The sequence below is a fragment of the Nannobrachium achirus genome (assembly GCF_963921795.1).
Source record: "Nannobrachium achirus genome assembly, chromosome: 11".
Lineage (NCBI taxonomy): Eukaryota > Metazoa > Chordata > Actinopteri > Myctophiformes > Myctophidae > Nannobrachium > Nannobrachium achirus.
Genome location: NC_137820.1, coordinates 9,107,333 through 9,124,690, shown reverse-complemented (window position 1 = coordinate 9,124,690; position 17,358 = coordinate 9,107,333). Strand labels below are relative to the sequence as shown.

Here is a 17,358-nt window from a genome sequence, read left to right as displayed (position 1 = left end):
GCCCATCACAGGGGACCGTACCTATGTTCCCAAGGTTCTATGTTCCCAGGGTTCTATATTCCCCATTTACCACCTAATCCTAACCCTAACCTAAACCTAACCCTAACCCTAACCCTACCCTAACCCTAACCCTAACCCTAACCCTTACCCTAACCCTAACCCTAACCCTAACCCTACCCCTAACCCTACCCCTAACCCTAACCCTAACCCTAAACCTAACCTGGAAACATAGAACCTTGGGAACATAGGGAACATAGGGAGGACCCCCATCAGAGCACACACATATGATGATGATCAAGACATCTTACACATGTTCTATTGAAGCCCAAATCTAATGATAGGATATATATATATATATAAATATACATGTTTTCCTTTGTAAGAGGGGTAGTGTGGCTTTCGATAGAAGCATAGATTTATATATGTAATTTAAGTACAAAATATGATTTTGGCCCCCATAAAAAGGCAAAATTAAGCAAAATGGCTGGCACCAGTTTTGTAGATTTTGAATAAAGGGTGGCATTCACTGAGTTAAGTGAAGGTGAGGGCCGCATGTGGCCCCCGGGCCGCCAGTTGCCCATGTATGCTATACTTAGCTGACCAGGTTTACTTACTTGGTCCCTCCTTCTTTCCCCCTACACCATGTACACCATTTACACCATTTACACCATTTATACCATTTACACCATTTACACCATTTACACCATTTACACCAAATCTCAAAAATAGCCGATCTGCTGGCTATTTTCTGCAAACATTTGCCTATTTTCGCTGATTGTTTGCCTATTTTGACAGGTCCAGAACAGGGATATGCTTGGGTTTGTGTGGTTGGTGTTCTTATAGAAGTGTTTGTGCTGTTCTGTTGCCTTGCAGAGAAAGTGCTGCGTCCCATCCGTAAGTACTGGAGGAAGGGTGTGTACCTGAGCTGGTCTCCAGAGGCCTACTGCCTGGTGGAGGCTGACACCGTACCGGACAACCCTGCTAGCTTTGTAAAGATCACTGTGCCGTGCTCACGTAAAGGTAAGAATACTGCTAAAATATGTTACCCTAATCCTAAACCTAACCTCAGTAACCCTAACTAAATTCGGACTAATGAACCTTCGGACTAATGAACCTTCGGACTTATGGGCAGTCCCCCTCATACTTGGAATTTAGCGCAAGGTGCTTCCCATAGGGGTGGGCGATATGGTGATGAATATCGTTGAGACGATACAATGTCTCCACGATATGCCTTTTCAGAGATATCGAATATATTGTGATACAATGGACCACTGGTCTAAATGGTCTGTTACTCCTTTTTCTTTTAGTTTGTGTCACCTTTTAGGTGGTCGTACTGTTAATTAACTTGGAAAATGACAGAAGTACCGTAAGAACAGCTGCTCACATGCTAACCACGTCATTGAGAGAGTGTGCACGAGAGCATAATATAAGGGATGGATTTGAACTTTGGTTAGGATAAGGGGGAAAGGGTGTGTAGATAGTAAGATTCTCACAGTGCACAGTACACCTAGGGCTGTCACAATTATTAACATAATTGTCTAATCGTGATTATTTGAAATAATCACGATTATTTTTCATATTCGTCATAATCGTTTCCATGTTGAAAAATGTTCATATGTATTAAAAAAATGTCAAAAATAGTGGAAATCGCAGATCTACAAGCTCACAACGCGTCGCATCACGACGTGTTGTGAGCTTGTAGATTTTCCACTATCAATGTTATTTTTAAAGCATAAAGCCTAAAAGCCAAACAGAAATGTAATTGTCAACGACGAAAACACAATTAAATCGTTAATCACAATTATTTGAGTGACAGTTAATCGGTATGTAAAATGTCATAATCGTGACAGCCCTAAGTACACCGTGTTAATTTATCTCTGAGACAAGTACAAATGTAACCAAAGTGGACCCCTACGAACCATTACTGTAGTTGTGTAGGGAGACAGACTAGTTCTTGTGAGTGTTGGGGTCGGTAGAGAGCTTGGTGGAGTTGGTTTATACTTAGAAAAGAATATGATCACAGTCACGTTGAAAGAAGAGAAATTGACAATAAATTGATGTCTGCTTCATCTTCATTCTTCTTCAGCAGTTTACATTACATTGACAGTCAGACAGCAGGGGTATTAACAGTAAGTTGTAGTTGCTACATGTAAGTAAACCATAGCCTCTTGAATAGGAAATTGCTGATGTACTTTGAATATAAGTATTTAGAATAAGATTGCTGTGTTTAGATTTGTCTAAATAATAATCTTGATATCATTCACGCGCGCACAGTAGTGTTGTCAAAAATATTTATCGAAAAGTATCGATTTTGAATATAGTATCGATTTTCAATATGACTTTTCCATAGTATCGATAATATCGATACTCAGTTTTTACCTCTCTCGTTGGTTTACACCAAAGTTAATTTTATGTGTATCCTTCCTACTTTGGCTTATTCCTAGTTATTTCAAAGGCCTAGTTATTTCAAAGGCCTATTTGTACTTGTGAAAACATCAAAGGCAGGCCTTTAAAAAGAGCACTACCATTTACCTCAAGAAGTTCTGTATTTTTCTTTAAATAAAAATAAACATCTCTGCACTAAAATCGCTGTGGTTGCGTGGTATCGAAAATGGTATTGAGTATCGAGATTTTTCAAAATATCGTATTGAAGTTAGAAATCCAGTATCGTGACAAGCCTAGCACATGCTGCGAGCTTGTTGATCTGCTATTTTTAAAAAATCGTGAAAATTTGAATTTTGACCCGATTCTATAAGTGTCTTTTGAATCCTTTTAAGTTTAAAAAAAAAAACCTGTTTCTATGTCAGCAATCTGGCCAGCCATCGTCAAAGAAAAGGTCCTTTTCACTTCAACTGGAGCTCAGTTAGTCTGTTCTTGAGAGACTACTATGTCAGTGGTTCTCAAACCTTTTCATGTGAAGGACCCCCAAAAGGATATTTATTTTATCATTATCTCAAAATATTTAGTTCCAGGGACCACCCAGAAGCAAAATTTGAGTTACAAACATTCGCTTTGAAAATACATACATTCAAAGATTTGCACACATTTTCAAGACTTTTTTTCAAAAATAGCAGATCTACAAGCTCGCAGCGCGGCACTCGGTGCCGCGCTGTGAGCTTGTATATTAGTCGGGGCTCCACATGCCCAAAAGCTCAAGGAATAGGGTTGAACCTGTGATGTTCTGCCGCACTTTTTATTTCAGTTTTATCTATTAGTTTGGTCATTAAGGTTCACAGAATGAGAGGCCTGCTCTGCTGGAAACATCGCGAAAAAAAGTTATGGCCATTTGCATATACACTGTCCCATTGACTCCACTACACAGGAAAGAAATATATTAAAAATAAGAAATATTCTGCTTTAAGTAGCATGTGAGGGGTCAAACTGGGGGGGGTTTCATGATTCTGAATTCATTGCAAGCATTTGTTTTGCACAAAAAACATTCCTTGGGCTAGAAAACGAACCAACAAAAGTGTGAAAAGTGATGACTCATCACTGTGATGACTGTGAAAAGTGATGACTCATCACTTTTCACCCTTTTGTTGGTCTCTTAGACCAAGGAATGTTTTTTGTGCAAAACAAATGCTTGCAATGGATTCAGAATCATGAAAACCCTCCAGTTTAAAGCAGAATTTTTCTTTTTTATAATATATTTCCTTTCCTGTATAGTGGAGTCAATGGGACAGTGAATATACAAATGGCCATAACCTTTTTTCGCGATGTTTCTGGCAGAGCAGGCCTCTCATTCTGTGGACCTTAATGACCAAACTAATAGATAAAACAGAAATAAAAAGTGCGGCAGAACATCACAGGTCCTCTCCCATTTTGAGGGACTGGATTCCCGGCTATATCTGCTATTTTTCACTGGTTAAAGCATTCAATAATTCTAGGCCTTATTAAATGCTCTCCCTCCCATGGCAGGCCGGATGTTGCTGGGTCAAGTGGTGGACCACATAGACTCCCTGCTGGAGGAGTGGTTCCCAGGCCTCCTCAACACTGACATGCACGGCAGCGGGGAGGCGCTGCTCAAGAAGTGGGCTCTCTACAGCTTCCAGGACGGCCAGGAGTGGAGCAAGATTCTGCTGGAGGACCTCTTTAAACATATCGATCGAGGTCTGTAGTTAGGGCTGTCACAATTATTACATAATCGTCTAATCGCAATTATTTGACATAATCGCAATTATTTTGTCATAATCATCAGTATCGTGAATGTTGAAAAATGTTCATACATTTTCAGAAATAGTGGAAATAGCAGATCTGATGCGACGCGTTGTGAGCTTGTAGATCGGCTATTTCCACTATCAATGTAATTTTTTAAGTAGTAAGTTGTCAAATATGTCAGTAATTTCTTTGTGTATTTAGGTTATGTGTCATATCTACCATTTGCAACTTCAAAGCCTACAAGCCAAACAGAAATGTAATTATCAAGAACAAAAACACAATTAAATCGTTAATCGCAATTATTTGAGTGACAATTAATCATCATGTAAAATGTCATATCGTGACTGCCCTATCTGTAGTACTGTCAAAATGCCTTTAACTCTCTTACTGCCACGTTGGATGTCTTAAACTGCCATCAAAGTAGCTTAAAAGTAGCTTACCTTTGCGATTTTATAGAACATTATCCATCCATTATTTCCAAATGCAATCTTTAGTAAAATACAGGCATATCTGTCATCGAGCCAAACTGACTGCTGGGAGTAGTCATTTGCAATGAACGAGGCTCGCAAATGTCCCTCGCTCGCGACAGAGAAACTAGATCCAGGCATAGAAAACGACCAGAAAAGTTATTCCGATTTGAGACCATCGTTACAGGAGCTGTTTCTACTGTAGACACCCGCGCCACCTCTCATCTGCTCAGTGCTCAGACTGGGTAAAGAACGAACGAACGGCCGCTCGTTCATGGCCGTGCGCTACTTGAATAAACGGACGAGCCCGCTCTTCTACACTGGTGACCTTCATGGTAATGACACGAACACTGTCAGGATTAAGGATCGTAATTTGGACATGTAGTTAAGAAAACAACCCTGAATGTAGGGGTGGGCGATATGGAAAAATACAATATCACGATATTTTTCCAAGCTGTATCACGATACACGATCTTATCCCGATTCTTTTTCATGTTGGTTTTTATGGTTATTTTTCAAGTTACTTAACAGTACAAAAAAATATCCTTTTGGGAGGTCTAAATTGACCCTTACAAGTATGTAACTCTGACAGTATACAAATGAAACCAAATGGACCCTTACGGGTCCATTTGGTTTCATTTGTATACTGTCAGAGTTAAGTGGAGACCTTGACATTGTAAAGTTTGAGAACTACTGGTTTAGACCAAAATGCAGGTTTAAATGAATTCTGCAATGAATCTCTGTATTAACAATTCAACAGGATTTTTTACAAGGCTCCCTCAGTGTATCACGATATATACGATATCTCTGAAAAGGCATATCGTGGAGACATTGTATCGTCTCAACGATATTTATCACCATATCGCCCACCCCTACCTGAATGTACGTTTTCTACTTCAGATTGCCTGCTGGTGAACCCAGAAGATGCCCGCTGTACACTGCCCATCTCTCAGATGGCTCCTGACCTGATCCTGAGTGACCAACCTGCTGAGATCATCCTGGACAGTCAGGAGCTGCACATGGACCTCTCCAAGGAGAACCTGTTGGGTATGGAAGGTTTTGTGAATTATTATTATTATTTATTATTCAAGAGACCAGTGTTGTTTTTGACAGAAAACTTTGATTTTGTTTTAGTCATAGTCTTTTGAATAAAATGTAATTTAGTTTTAGTCATAATTTTAGTCACCTGAAAAGTATTAGTTTTAGTCTAATTTTAGCCGACTGAATCTACAGTTGATTTAGTCGACTAAAATGTATTTTGGCAGGTCTTGATGGCATCGTAATGACTGATTTTACACGTGGTTGTGTGCTGAAAATAGCAGATCTACAAGCTCACACTGCGACGCGTTGTGAGCGTGTAGATCTGCTATTTTCACCTGAGAGCAACCAAACAAAATTACTCTCTTCTCCACTAGTCCCTCCCTAACGTTTTAGTCTAGTTTTTATTTTGTTGACGAAATTGTCAATATATTTAGTCTTAGTTTTAGTTACCACAGCTTAGTTTTTGTTTAGTTTTTATTTAGTTTTCGTAACACTGCAAGAGACACCTAACAAGTACATTCCATTTTCCCTGCCCTGATTTCAAGGTGTGAAGTAATACGGTGTATGTTGTGTTTCACAGGGGATGGCGGTTTTGGGACTGTCTATCGAGGAGTGTACAAAGACGAAGAGGTTGCTGTGAAGATATTCAACAAGCACGCATCTGAGCTTTACATCCACAGGCTCCTTCGACAGGTGATTGTACTTCTTGCCGTTCTATTTGTATATAATAGTATGTGTCACTAAGTGCAGAGAACCTTGGATCATGAACATTTTGATATGGGGAAATTTCCGAACTGAAACTATAGGTCTCAGACATAGACTGTAAAAAAAATATGGACGAAGCGAAGCCATTGGTTTCTATGCGGCGAAGATGACGTTTTTTTTTGTCCCTTGTATGGGTGTCGCCATCATTGTTTGAATGGTATCCCAGGAATCATTAGGAATGCTATTGGCTGCCAACGGTCACGTGGAACCGCAGGGATGCATGGGAGAATGTGGTCGGAGCTAGAGGTCTGCGCGGGACTGATTTTTTAATCCCGCTCCCGCCCGCTCCCGCATCATTTCTGACCACTCCCGCCCGCCCCCGCGATGATTTCATTTTTGACCGCCCGCAGACAATTCCTCTCCGCCGCTCCCACCCGTGACAAACAAATGATGTGAATTTAGTCCCGCGGACTCCCGCGGCGCACAGTACCGCAGCACGTCCAACAGCCTCCCTCCCAAGAAGGCACATTGAAATGAGATCCAAAACCATTACCAAACAAAAAAGTGCGCCTGATGCGAGGAGCATATTTGTGACGGACTGACGGTGGCGTGAGAACAAATGAGAGAAAGAGAGAAGGAGAGGGCGAGCGACGGAGTCAAGGCACGGAGGGAGAGAGCGAGAGGCGAGAGAGAGAGAGGCGAGAGAGAGAGAGAACTTGGCGGAGAGAAAGAGAGACTCCAGTCCACGTACTGTATCAATGTGGGTGCGTTGTCCTCAGGGGTTCTCTATTCACATCTTGACTTGCTAAAGAAGGCACGTTGAAGTTTGTATCTTATCCATTGAGATCCAAAACCAACAGGACTAGTGTGCGCGAGAGAGAGGGGAGCATTTGTGAGGTTGTTAACAGAGGTAAAGGCCCTCATTTATCAATGGAGTGTAAAAAATGGTCTATTTTTTTCACCAAATTTTGCGTAGGGCAACGTGTGCACGGCATTTATCAATGCTTCCTAAACAGACACACCTGGCGTACATTTGATCCCAGCGTTGATAAATGCGCAGGCTGAAATTTAAATAACACGCCCTTAATTATTCTCGAAACGCCCCGATTTTACGACTAGAACGACCTGAATACGACCTAACAACGAAAGGAAAGCCAATAGAAGAGTGTCCGCGTCCCACACAGACCACGCACACATGCACGGATGCACGCACGCACGCACACACCACCAAGCCCAGCAGCATTTAGATTCACTGTGGAACCATTATTACCATTTATTTTGTATAGTAGCCTAAGCGTGCAGGCTACATGAGTGACACCACACCAGTCATTGTCACAAATGGAATATATTAATTTAACCCAATATCGGCGACGCTGCAGTGCGCGTTTGAGTGGTTACAAAAAAAGAAGAAAAAAAAAGAACGCTAAATCATGTATTCCCGAAACCACGGGATGCCGTGCATGCGATGTTACTGAGAGATACTGACAAGGAGGCAGTTATAATCTGAAGGTTTGAAGCGTCGGGTGGGTTTTATCCTTAATACATAACTCCATAAGAGGACACACTTGTATAATACCTCACGGTCCACGAAAAGAATGTCACGGTCTCACTCTCACCACGTCGGGTTTCATCATTAACTCCAGCATAGTGTAAGCCTACTACAGTACTGTAGCGACTGTACATTGAGAGACCCCACAGTTACGTTTTGGATATAAATTTAACCCAATTTCGGCGACGAGCACAATGCGCGTTTGAGTACTTGAACTTGCAATCATGCACCGTTCCCGCACGGGCTGGTCTTCTCCCCGCAGCGTGCGTGTGTTGGGCTGGGCACAGCCAGGTTTGGACCTTCGGGTTTTATCCATATTTAAAAGGACTCGCGTCACTGTATTGGAGGCTCACGCCTCACGGTAATGTAAAATCACAGCGCTCCGCGCTGGTCCCGAAAATGCTCTCGCATGCGTTCGTAGGCTATATCTGTGCTTGTTCTGAGCCAGGTCTGCAATCTTAAGATTTAGACTGTTAAAGCACTTAACAGTAGATTGCTTCTATATTGCTAGATTTTAATTGCTTGTCATTGTAACTTGGAAATAAAATCGGCGTGCATGTCCATGATGTAGCTGGCTATAATAGGCTATGCTTTTATAAAATGTAATATTTTCACAGGATTATTTATTATTGTGTTGGATACATTTTCGAGTGGATATATGTGTCCATTGCCTGTCAGATAGTTAGACAATGCTGCTCCGCACGTCTACAATGGAACAAAGTGGTGTAGGATGATTCCTACACCACCTCAGGACTTGACGTGAGATTTGATCCTACCCTAGACCAAAGTCAAAGTCAAGTTGAAATGATAAATGTCGAGACTTCCCTAAATTTCGGTGTACACCCAAATTTTGATCTGCACCACGTTGATAAATGAGGGCGTGTTTATATTGCGATGGGACATAGGCGATGGGACTATATTATAATAAATAGTTGTTATTTAGGCTAAATAGTGAGTGACAATGCCGCCGCAAATATCTGCCCACCGGTTAACAGGCGAGAGAGGGGAGGGAGGGGGAGTTAGAGCGAGAGAGGGAGGGAAAGTCCACGTGCTGTATGGTGCGTGCTGCGTGTTGTCCTCAGGCTCAGCAGGGGAAATTACTTTCTCTACATATTCACCTCTTGCTAAAGTATAGATATAAGCTTATTGCGGGAGAGTGCGGGATTTTGCGCCGCCCGCCGATGTTGTTTTGACCGCATGTCCCCGCCCGCGGTGATTAAAATATCGCCCGCGCCGCAATACATGGCGACGGGTCCTGCAGGTCCCGTGGGAGTGTGCTCCCGTTGCAGGGCTCTAGTCGGAGCCTCCCGAAATAAAGCACACAAAGAAGAACACAGCAGGCTAGTATTAGTTTAGTTGGCCACGCCCCCCGCAACTTTATCATAAATTTTAACATACATGGGACCATATTTGCTCAAAACGCATATCATGGTGATTGAAAGGGAGTTTTTCACTAGCGACAGGAACCATAAAGTATTTATGACGATGTTTATTAACTCTTACTGTGCCAATCCCGAACTAGTTCGGCTTTATTTGTCCTTATCAGGGTGCCGATCCCTGCCGTTTTTTTTTTTTGAGCCGGGCCGCCGGCCGTCATCTGTTTACACGGCCCGCGAGAGCATCGCGCCGCCGATATTTACCATCCACTCCAATGCAATCCAGGATCTTTAGAGCTCATTTTCTCTGTTCCATGCATATCCATGAGGTGTGCAAGGTTTAATCATGTAAATCGTCGAAAATAGGGCTTCTAAAATGATTGGTAGCCAATAGCTAACTTCAAGCTAACTTCATCCTGTTCCTGTACATGCACAAAGGAAAGTGTTCAGGCGAGTCATGGCTGCGCACGGCTTGTGCATATACCAGCGCTTGTCTATGTAGGATTCTATGGCCATTGGGCGCCCTCTAGTGGTGAAAAGGTTGGCATTGAAAGAGTTAAGGTTAGAAAATCAAAGTGGAAAACGAATGGGATCCAATGTAGACAAATTATTTTTGGTACCTCGCGGGGGGGAAAACAGCGCAACTAGCGGCCAAACATAGGAAGTTTTAGTTCCGTATTGGATTTGTTTTAAATCGCCGGAACTATGCCCCTGGTCTCAGATGAAGAAAGTTCCACTTGAGCTCATAAGGATGTATTGTCATGCTCAAGGGCACCTAAGCTCATTTAGTGGTCTCTCCTCTCCTCTGGCTTTTGTCTCCAGGAGTTGGCAGTGCTGGGTCGCCTCCACCACCCTAGTCTGGTGGGCCTATTGGCAGCAGGCTCAGGCTCTGATTACCAGGTCCTGGTAATGGAGCTGGCTCCTCGGGGGTCACTGGACTCTCTGTTTGAGCATGAGAATGGCAGCCTCAACCCCAAGCTCCAGCACAGGATAGCCCTGCAAGTAGCTGACGGACTCAGGTAAAATCACTTTCGACAATCTCTCAGTGGGGCGCTCGGGTCCAGCGTATTAAGGGGAGGGAAGCCGGGTGGGTGATTTTTGTCACTCAACACCTGTCAGCGGGGAATGTTGAACAAGGTGAGTATGACAGAGGCGTTACATCCTCCCGGTGAGGGCTCCTCTCTGGCAGGCTCAATTGTTCTTATTCCTAATTAGGACTTCTGTAATGTTTTAATAACTGAGAAAATGTAATCCAATGTGAACTCTGAAAATAAAGTAATCAACAGGAAAATGGGCTGTGATATAAGGCTGCATTTGTGAATAAACAGGGACATTTGTTTATGCCTCATGTGTATTTATGTTTAAAACTGTTAGAATGTTTCTGTTCAAGTGATTAAGACCTCCACCTCGGAAGCCTCAGCCTTTAGCTGGTATGGGATAAATTGCCAAACTGTGTCTTCCTAGTGTAACTCTTGCTCATTTAGGCATAGAATTATTGAATGCTTTAACCAGTGAAAAATAGCAGATATACAAGCTCACAGCGCGGCACCGAGTGCCGCGCTGCGAGCTTGTAGATCTGCTATTTTTGAAAAATCGTGAATAGGGTTTTTTTTTTTTTTAAACCTATGTTTCTATGTCAGCAATGTGGCCAGCCATCGTCAAAGAAAAGGTCCTTTTCACTTAAATGGAGCTCAGTTAGTCTGTTCTTGAGAGACTACTATGTCAGTGGTTCTCAAACCTTTTCATGTGAAGGACCCCCACTAACTGATATTTATTTGGCCACGGACCCCCATCTCAAAATATTTATTTCCAGGGACCCCCCAGAAGCAAAATTTGAGTTTGCTTTAAAAATACAAATATTCAAAGATTTGCCCACATTTTTACGACTTTTTCAAAAATAGCAGATCTACAAGCTCACAGCGCGGCACTCGGTGCCGCGCTGTGAGCTTGTATATCTGCTATTTTTCACTGGTTAAAGCATTCAATAAATTTAGGCCTAAATGGGTTGAGTATTACTCTTCAGCCTCTTGGCCCAGTCAGTAATTGTGTTCCATTTACACAAACAGGTACTTACACTCGTCCATGATCATCTACCGGGACCTGAAGCCCCACAACATACTGCTGTTCAACCTGAAAACCAACTCTGAGATCATTGCCAAGATCTCTGACTATGGGATAGCTCAGTACTGCTGTAGCATGGGAGTCAGGAGCTCTGAAGGCACACCTGGTAAGAAGCCTAACACCTGAGTTATACACAGGGACGTGCTGGGCCCCTGATTCAGCTCGGGAAAAAGAGTTGGAGAGGCCCTCATTGCGCGCTATAGAGAGAGATCTCTCTATAGCGCTGCTGCTACTCAAAGATTTGTCATTTCAGATCATGACAAGTGACAAGCCAGTGGGCCAATTACTGTATATGAGTTATATTTCGTTGTTGTCGGGTGGAAACCTTGTATGTCCAAAACCATTTGTTTTTTATTTATCATTTTAAAAATGATTTAAACTAGTGAAAACAGCCGATCTACAAGCACACAACGCCTCGCACCGCGAGGCATTGTGTGCTTGTAGATCTGCTGTTTTCACTACTTTTGTGCAACGGCCTTATATGATGAAGCAGGGCTTGGCTTTGCGAAAAAATGTATACATTTGAAACTTGGAGATACAAGGTTTCTGCCCGACAGTGACGATTTACTTTGTTGGCCGCCCAGCCCCCAAAATGGAACGAAGGCCGACATTTTATTTTTTATTTTTTCCTAATGGCCGGCCTGGAATGAACCGGCCGTTCGGGAGTTGTCCTGCTTTTCCCAATGGCCAGCACGTCCCTGGTTATACAGTACTTACTGTAGTTGTGCACGGTTGTACCACCACCGCCGTGCAAGTGAGTATACATTTTCCACTACACCAAAGCTCTTTGCTGAAAATAGCCGATCTACATGCTCACAACGCCTCGCAGTGCAAGGCGTTGTGAGCTTGTAGATCTGCTATTTTTGGCTAAAGTACTCAGAATATGGACACTAGGGTTGAAGTGGTTAATATAAAAAAAGGAGAAAAAAACTTTCTATCACACAAAGATTTGGAGGACCCCCTGTAGTAACTCTGAGGACCCCCTATGGGTCCCGGACCCCCTGTTGAAGACCACTGCTCTAAGGCATTCATATCCCGTAGCATACAACCCTTGTACGTCACAGAGGGGTAATCCATTTTGGTCTGTTCATAATCCCAAATCTGATTAGTAAGATGTTAGCTAGTGCAGTATGTTTGTATATTGGACAGGCTTATAATTCCCATCTGATCTTCACAAATACGGCTTACTATATCAGTGATTTTCAAAGTGGGTGACGGGGCACCCTGGGGTGCCGCGACGGCAGTCCAGGGGTGCCGTGAGATAATTTGATAATATTTGGAATTTATTTGGATACTTGAAAATATATTTTGTATTATTTTAAACTTGAAGTAATTTTCAGTTCTAACCAAAATGGATATTATCTCAACGTTTTCCTCACAACATAATCACTAAAATATCGTCACTGTCAGGCAGAAACCTCGTATCTCCAAGTTTCAAATGTGTACGTCTTTTGGTAAAGCAAAGCCCTGCTTCATCATACAAGACTGTCGCACAAACTAGTGAAAACAGCCGATCTACAAGCACACAACGCCTCGCATCGTGAGGCGTTGTGTGCTTGTAGATCTGCTGTTTTCACTAGTTTAGTAAATTTTTTAGATGATAATTAGAAATCGTTTTGGACATACATCCACCTGACAACGACGATATGCTATAAATATAAGGTGCTGGGGAGTGAAAATTATAATGAAGGGGTGCCTCGGATTAAAAAAATATTTATGGGGTGCCCTGAGACAAAAAAGCTTGGGAACCCCTGTACTGTATCACTATCACTTAAGCTATGACATATTTATTTCATTGTGTATGCCTGTCATCTGTGTATTGGTCAGGTTTTCGTGCACCAGAGGTCGCCCGTGGTAATGTGATCTACAACCAGCAGGCCGATGTGTTCTCCTTCGGCCTGCTGCTGTACGACCTTCTGACCTGTGGAGAGCGCATCTCAGATGGTATGAAGTTCCCTAGCGAGTTTGACGAGATCGCTGTCCGTGGGAAACTGCCAGGTAATGTCTGTTCCCCTTTCCTCCTGTCCTGTTAAGATCGGTTTTGTGGGAAACGTGTTTATACTTTGGGTACTATATACTTATTATACAGTATGTATGCAGGGGTCGACACTAAGGTCTCAGAGGCACTTGCCCGTCAGGCAAGTACAGGTCATGTTCTACCTTGCCAAAAAGGTTTTTAAGTATAGCAACAGTAAAAACAGCACATTATAGGTAAACAGTGCTCTATTCCACAGACCAGAAGACAGAGCACTCTGGCCACGTTCAGGTGTTTAGACAGATATCTTATGTTGTTTATAAACGGTTGCGTCCACTCTCAAATGAGAACTTGCCCGGTCGGGCAACCTGAAAGAAAACTTCACCTGCCCCAAAGTTTTATTTAGGTGGGCAAGCCTTACTGTCAATGACACAGGCATTGACACTAAGGCTTGCCCACCTGCCACTGTCGCTACATTTGGCGTGTTGAATATTCACCCACTTTAAGCTCCTCTTCACATAAAAGCACCACACATATCTATAACTTACCACACACCCTAGACAAACCTGGTCTCCTGGTGTTTCAACAGAATAAAATGTCATCCATTTCTAAGCTGTGTTTCACCCATAGACCCAGTCAAGCATTATGGTTGTTCTCCGTGGCCTGGCTTCCAAGCTTTGATGAAGGACTGCATGAGGCAGAGCCCTCAGGATCGGCCAACTTCTGCTCAGGTTTGATATAAGCCAAGGTTTATTTACATTGAGATCCTTTTCTTTAAAGTTATACTATGTAACTTTTTTTATAAAACAAATCTTAAAGTTGTCCTAACTATTAAATCGCAAACGTTTTAGAACACCCACTCCGTTAATTTCAGCCCCAAAGCCTTCTGTAAATATGTTTTCTATGATCCTGGCCGGGGTCCGGATTTCGCGGCAAAATTACGTCATCTGCATCATCTGTATACGTTGTGTATACGTTGGCCAATCACATCGCAGATCATACACACATGATACACTACCGGCCAATCACAGCGCGTCTTGCCGTCTCTTCAGGAAGTAGCCTCCCTCAGCAACAGTGTTTACGATGGTGAAGGATTCTTGCCTCTTACTCCCCAAATCCTGGTCAGAAAATTACGTTCTACCCCTCTACGGATTCGTATCGGTCGCGGTGGGTCCCGCGGTGACCGTTTTGTTACATTTTGCATTTGTAGTTATTTACTGTAATTTAACAACATAATAACCAGCACAGATAAACAAAGAGACATTCATGGATCTTTTATTCCCCCCCCTGGACCCAGGGTATGGCAGCTGCATACCCCTGCCATACCCAATTGACGCCCCTGAGGTCATGTGATGCTCTTTCATACGTCTAGGTGTTTGACAGGCTGAACTCCGGGGCGATGCTGTGTCTCATGCGGGAGCTGGTGTTTCCCAGGGCTCCCAATGCAGAGTGTTTCACTCTGGGCAGCAGCAGCAGCAGTGACGGCCCCGGTCCCTGTCCCAGGGTGTGGATGGGAGGAGGCAGCACCACTCAGAAAGTGGGCTCTGTCACTGCCGTGGACCTGGATACTGAGGCTGTCACCACACAGGTACAGTGCACAGTGATGGAGGGTAGGGCTGTCTCAATTATTACATGAAATAATAATATTGATAGTGGAAATAGCAGATCTACAAGCTCACAACGCGTCGCGATGAGCTTGTAGATCGGCTATTTCCACTATCAATATTCTTTTTTTAAGTATAAAGTTGTCAAATATGTTAGTAATTTCTTTGTATATTTAGGTTATATGTCATATCTACCATGTGCAACTTCAAAGCCTAAAACCCAAACAGAAATGTAATTGTCAACGACAAAAACACAATTAAATCGTTAATCGCAGTTATTTGAGTGACGATTAATCGTCATGTAGAATGTCATTATCGTGACAGCCCTAATGGAGGGGAAAGGAACTGGTTGGAATAACGTGTTCCTTCCACGCGCTACGTCCAACCGGGGAATCTCTCCCCTGTCAGGTGAAAAGAAGCGGCGTGGACTCCTCATGCATAGAAGGAAGCATGAGGTCAGTCCGTTGCTCTCCCCAGGTTGGCAGAGGGAGTGTAGCGCCCAGGATTACATTAGATAACTGGCGCTGGGTGAAAAATGGATTGCAAAATCGTGGGATAAAAAAATCTTAAAATTACAGAGCAGAAGAATAAGGAAAGAAATCTCATTAAAAGGCAGCGGTAACCAAATGTTTTTACCTGTGATTTAATTGATTTAGTTGTAGGAGACCTGCAATTTTCTGTTTAATGACATGTTTTTGGGAGCCCATAATGTTGGGCTGGGATAGGAACATAGAACATTATAGTATTGGGTGTAACTCAGAATTACTTTTCATGAAACACCCCTTTGTGGAATAGAGCATCGCAGTGAGGTGTCGGAAAGCAAACTCACCATTCATTCTTACTAGGGATGCGGTATCGGTACTCGTGGTATCGGTACTCGACCCGATACAACCCTATTTTGCTGTACTCGTACTCGCCAGATACTTCTCACGGCAGCGCCCGATACTCTGCTGGGGCGTCAGTCACAAGGGGGAGAAAAGTGGGACTGAGTTACTAGGGCTCAAGGTGAAAGCCAGGGCCTTAATTATTTTATACTTTTGCTATTGAAAAATAGCAGATATGCAAGCTCACAGTGCCGCACTGCGAACGAGGCACCAGTGCTCCAACGATACAGCTGCGACCACTTAAAGGAATCAGCATCACGGCATGCCTTGTTGCGCTAAACGTACCTCTAAAGTTGAATCTCTTTCATATATCCTTCACCACCTCACGCAAATTGCAAAGTATAGGCTACTGTAGGTAAGTTAAACTTCCCACTAGAAAGCTGTGTGTGTGTTTGTTTGTTTGTCTCTGTCGCTCTTGTCTTGCAAGCTCGCTCTCTCGGTGAAGTGTGTGTCTGTCTGCAGGGACGTGCAGAGAAATTTTAGAGAGGCAGGGGCTGATATTTCTAGAAGACCTTTTGGTGGACAATTCTCTTGAATGCAGCCTTCAGTTATGGTATGGAAAGGGCCCGGGGACATTTGCATTTTTTACCATAGTAAAAAAATGCATTCATGGACACTTTTTACAGACTGATCTGGCAGGGGCTCAAGCCCCCTTTGATGTCAAATTGTCAATGTGTGTACATGCCTGCCTGCCAGTGTAGCACAGCTGAAAAAAGACGATTGATTGAAGAGAATAGAGATTCTGTGGGCTTCGCCACTAGGTGGCGGAAGAAATTACCTCTGGGAACTCAGATTGCTGTGGGCAATGAATGCATTTCTGAGAATACCAGAAAAAAATAATAATTTGACATTATGTTATAGTTGCGGATGAGGATGGATGCGGATATATAAATTGGATAATATATTTTTTTAGAGGAAAAAAAAAAAGCGTAATTTAAATACATTTTGTATTATTAATTGTACTCGTATCGGTACTCGGTATCGGCGAGTACTCAACATGAAGTACTTGTACTCGTACTCGGTCAGCAAAAAAGTGGTATCGGGACATCCCTAATTCTTACCATAGGGTTTTTCATTATCAGCCACAAAGTCGTAGCAATTCAATGTACACTTACCACTAGGCTGGTGGTTGTAAAATGGTTCTATATGCTCCTGTAGAACCCCCGAGTATGTATGCAATCACTCTAGTTTTAGTAAAAACACGTTTTAATCAAGATCGCACGGAGAAGAACTGCATTACCCATACTGCTAAACATGTACATCCCGTGAATTCGAAGTCTGTGATTGGTCTTGTCTAGCTTCTTCTTCTTTCACATCTTGCGGTTACCGCGGAAGTAGCTACTGCCCCCTGTCTTCCCAGCGGATTATTGCACTTCAGCAGAACTCCGTGAGCGATCGTCTATCTTTTACAAATATGATGCACTATGTTAAAGATGATGATAAGAGCGTCCACAGAGATGACAAACACAACATTTCAG

At 42.9% G+C, this 17,358-nt stretch overlaps 1 protein-coding gene across 1 annotated transcript in view; it reads left to right on the top strand.

The window, feature by feature from the left end:
* Positions 1-17,358, top strand: part of lrrk2 (leucine-rich repeat kinase 2) — a gene marked incomplete at its 5' end in the record, with an annotated part of 113,487 nt that overhangs the window by 83,543 nt on the left and 12,586 nt on the right. The window contains 9 exons of the mRNA XM_080736640.1: positions 874-1,020; positions 3,919-4,110; positions 5,526-5,672; positions 6,247-6,359; positions 10,119-10,315; positions 11,363-11,523; positions 13,245-13,415; positions 14,023-14,123; positions 14,765-14,980. Of these exons, the coding sequence (XP_080592766.1) occupies positions 874-1,020; positions 3,919-4,110; positions 5,526-5,672; positions 6,247-6,359; positions 10,119-10,315; positions 11,363-11,523; positions 13,245-13,415; positions 14,023-14,123; positions 14,765-14,980 (1,445 nt within the window). The remainder of the gene's footprint in view (positions 1-873; positions 1,021-3,918; positions 4,111-5,525; positions 5,673-6,246; positions 6,360-10,118; positions 10,316-11,362; positions 11,524-13,244; positions 13,416-14,022; positions 14,124-14,764; positions 14,981-17,358) is intronic.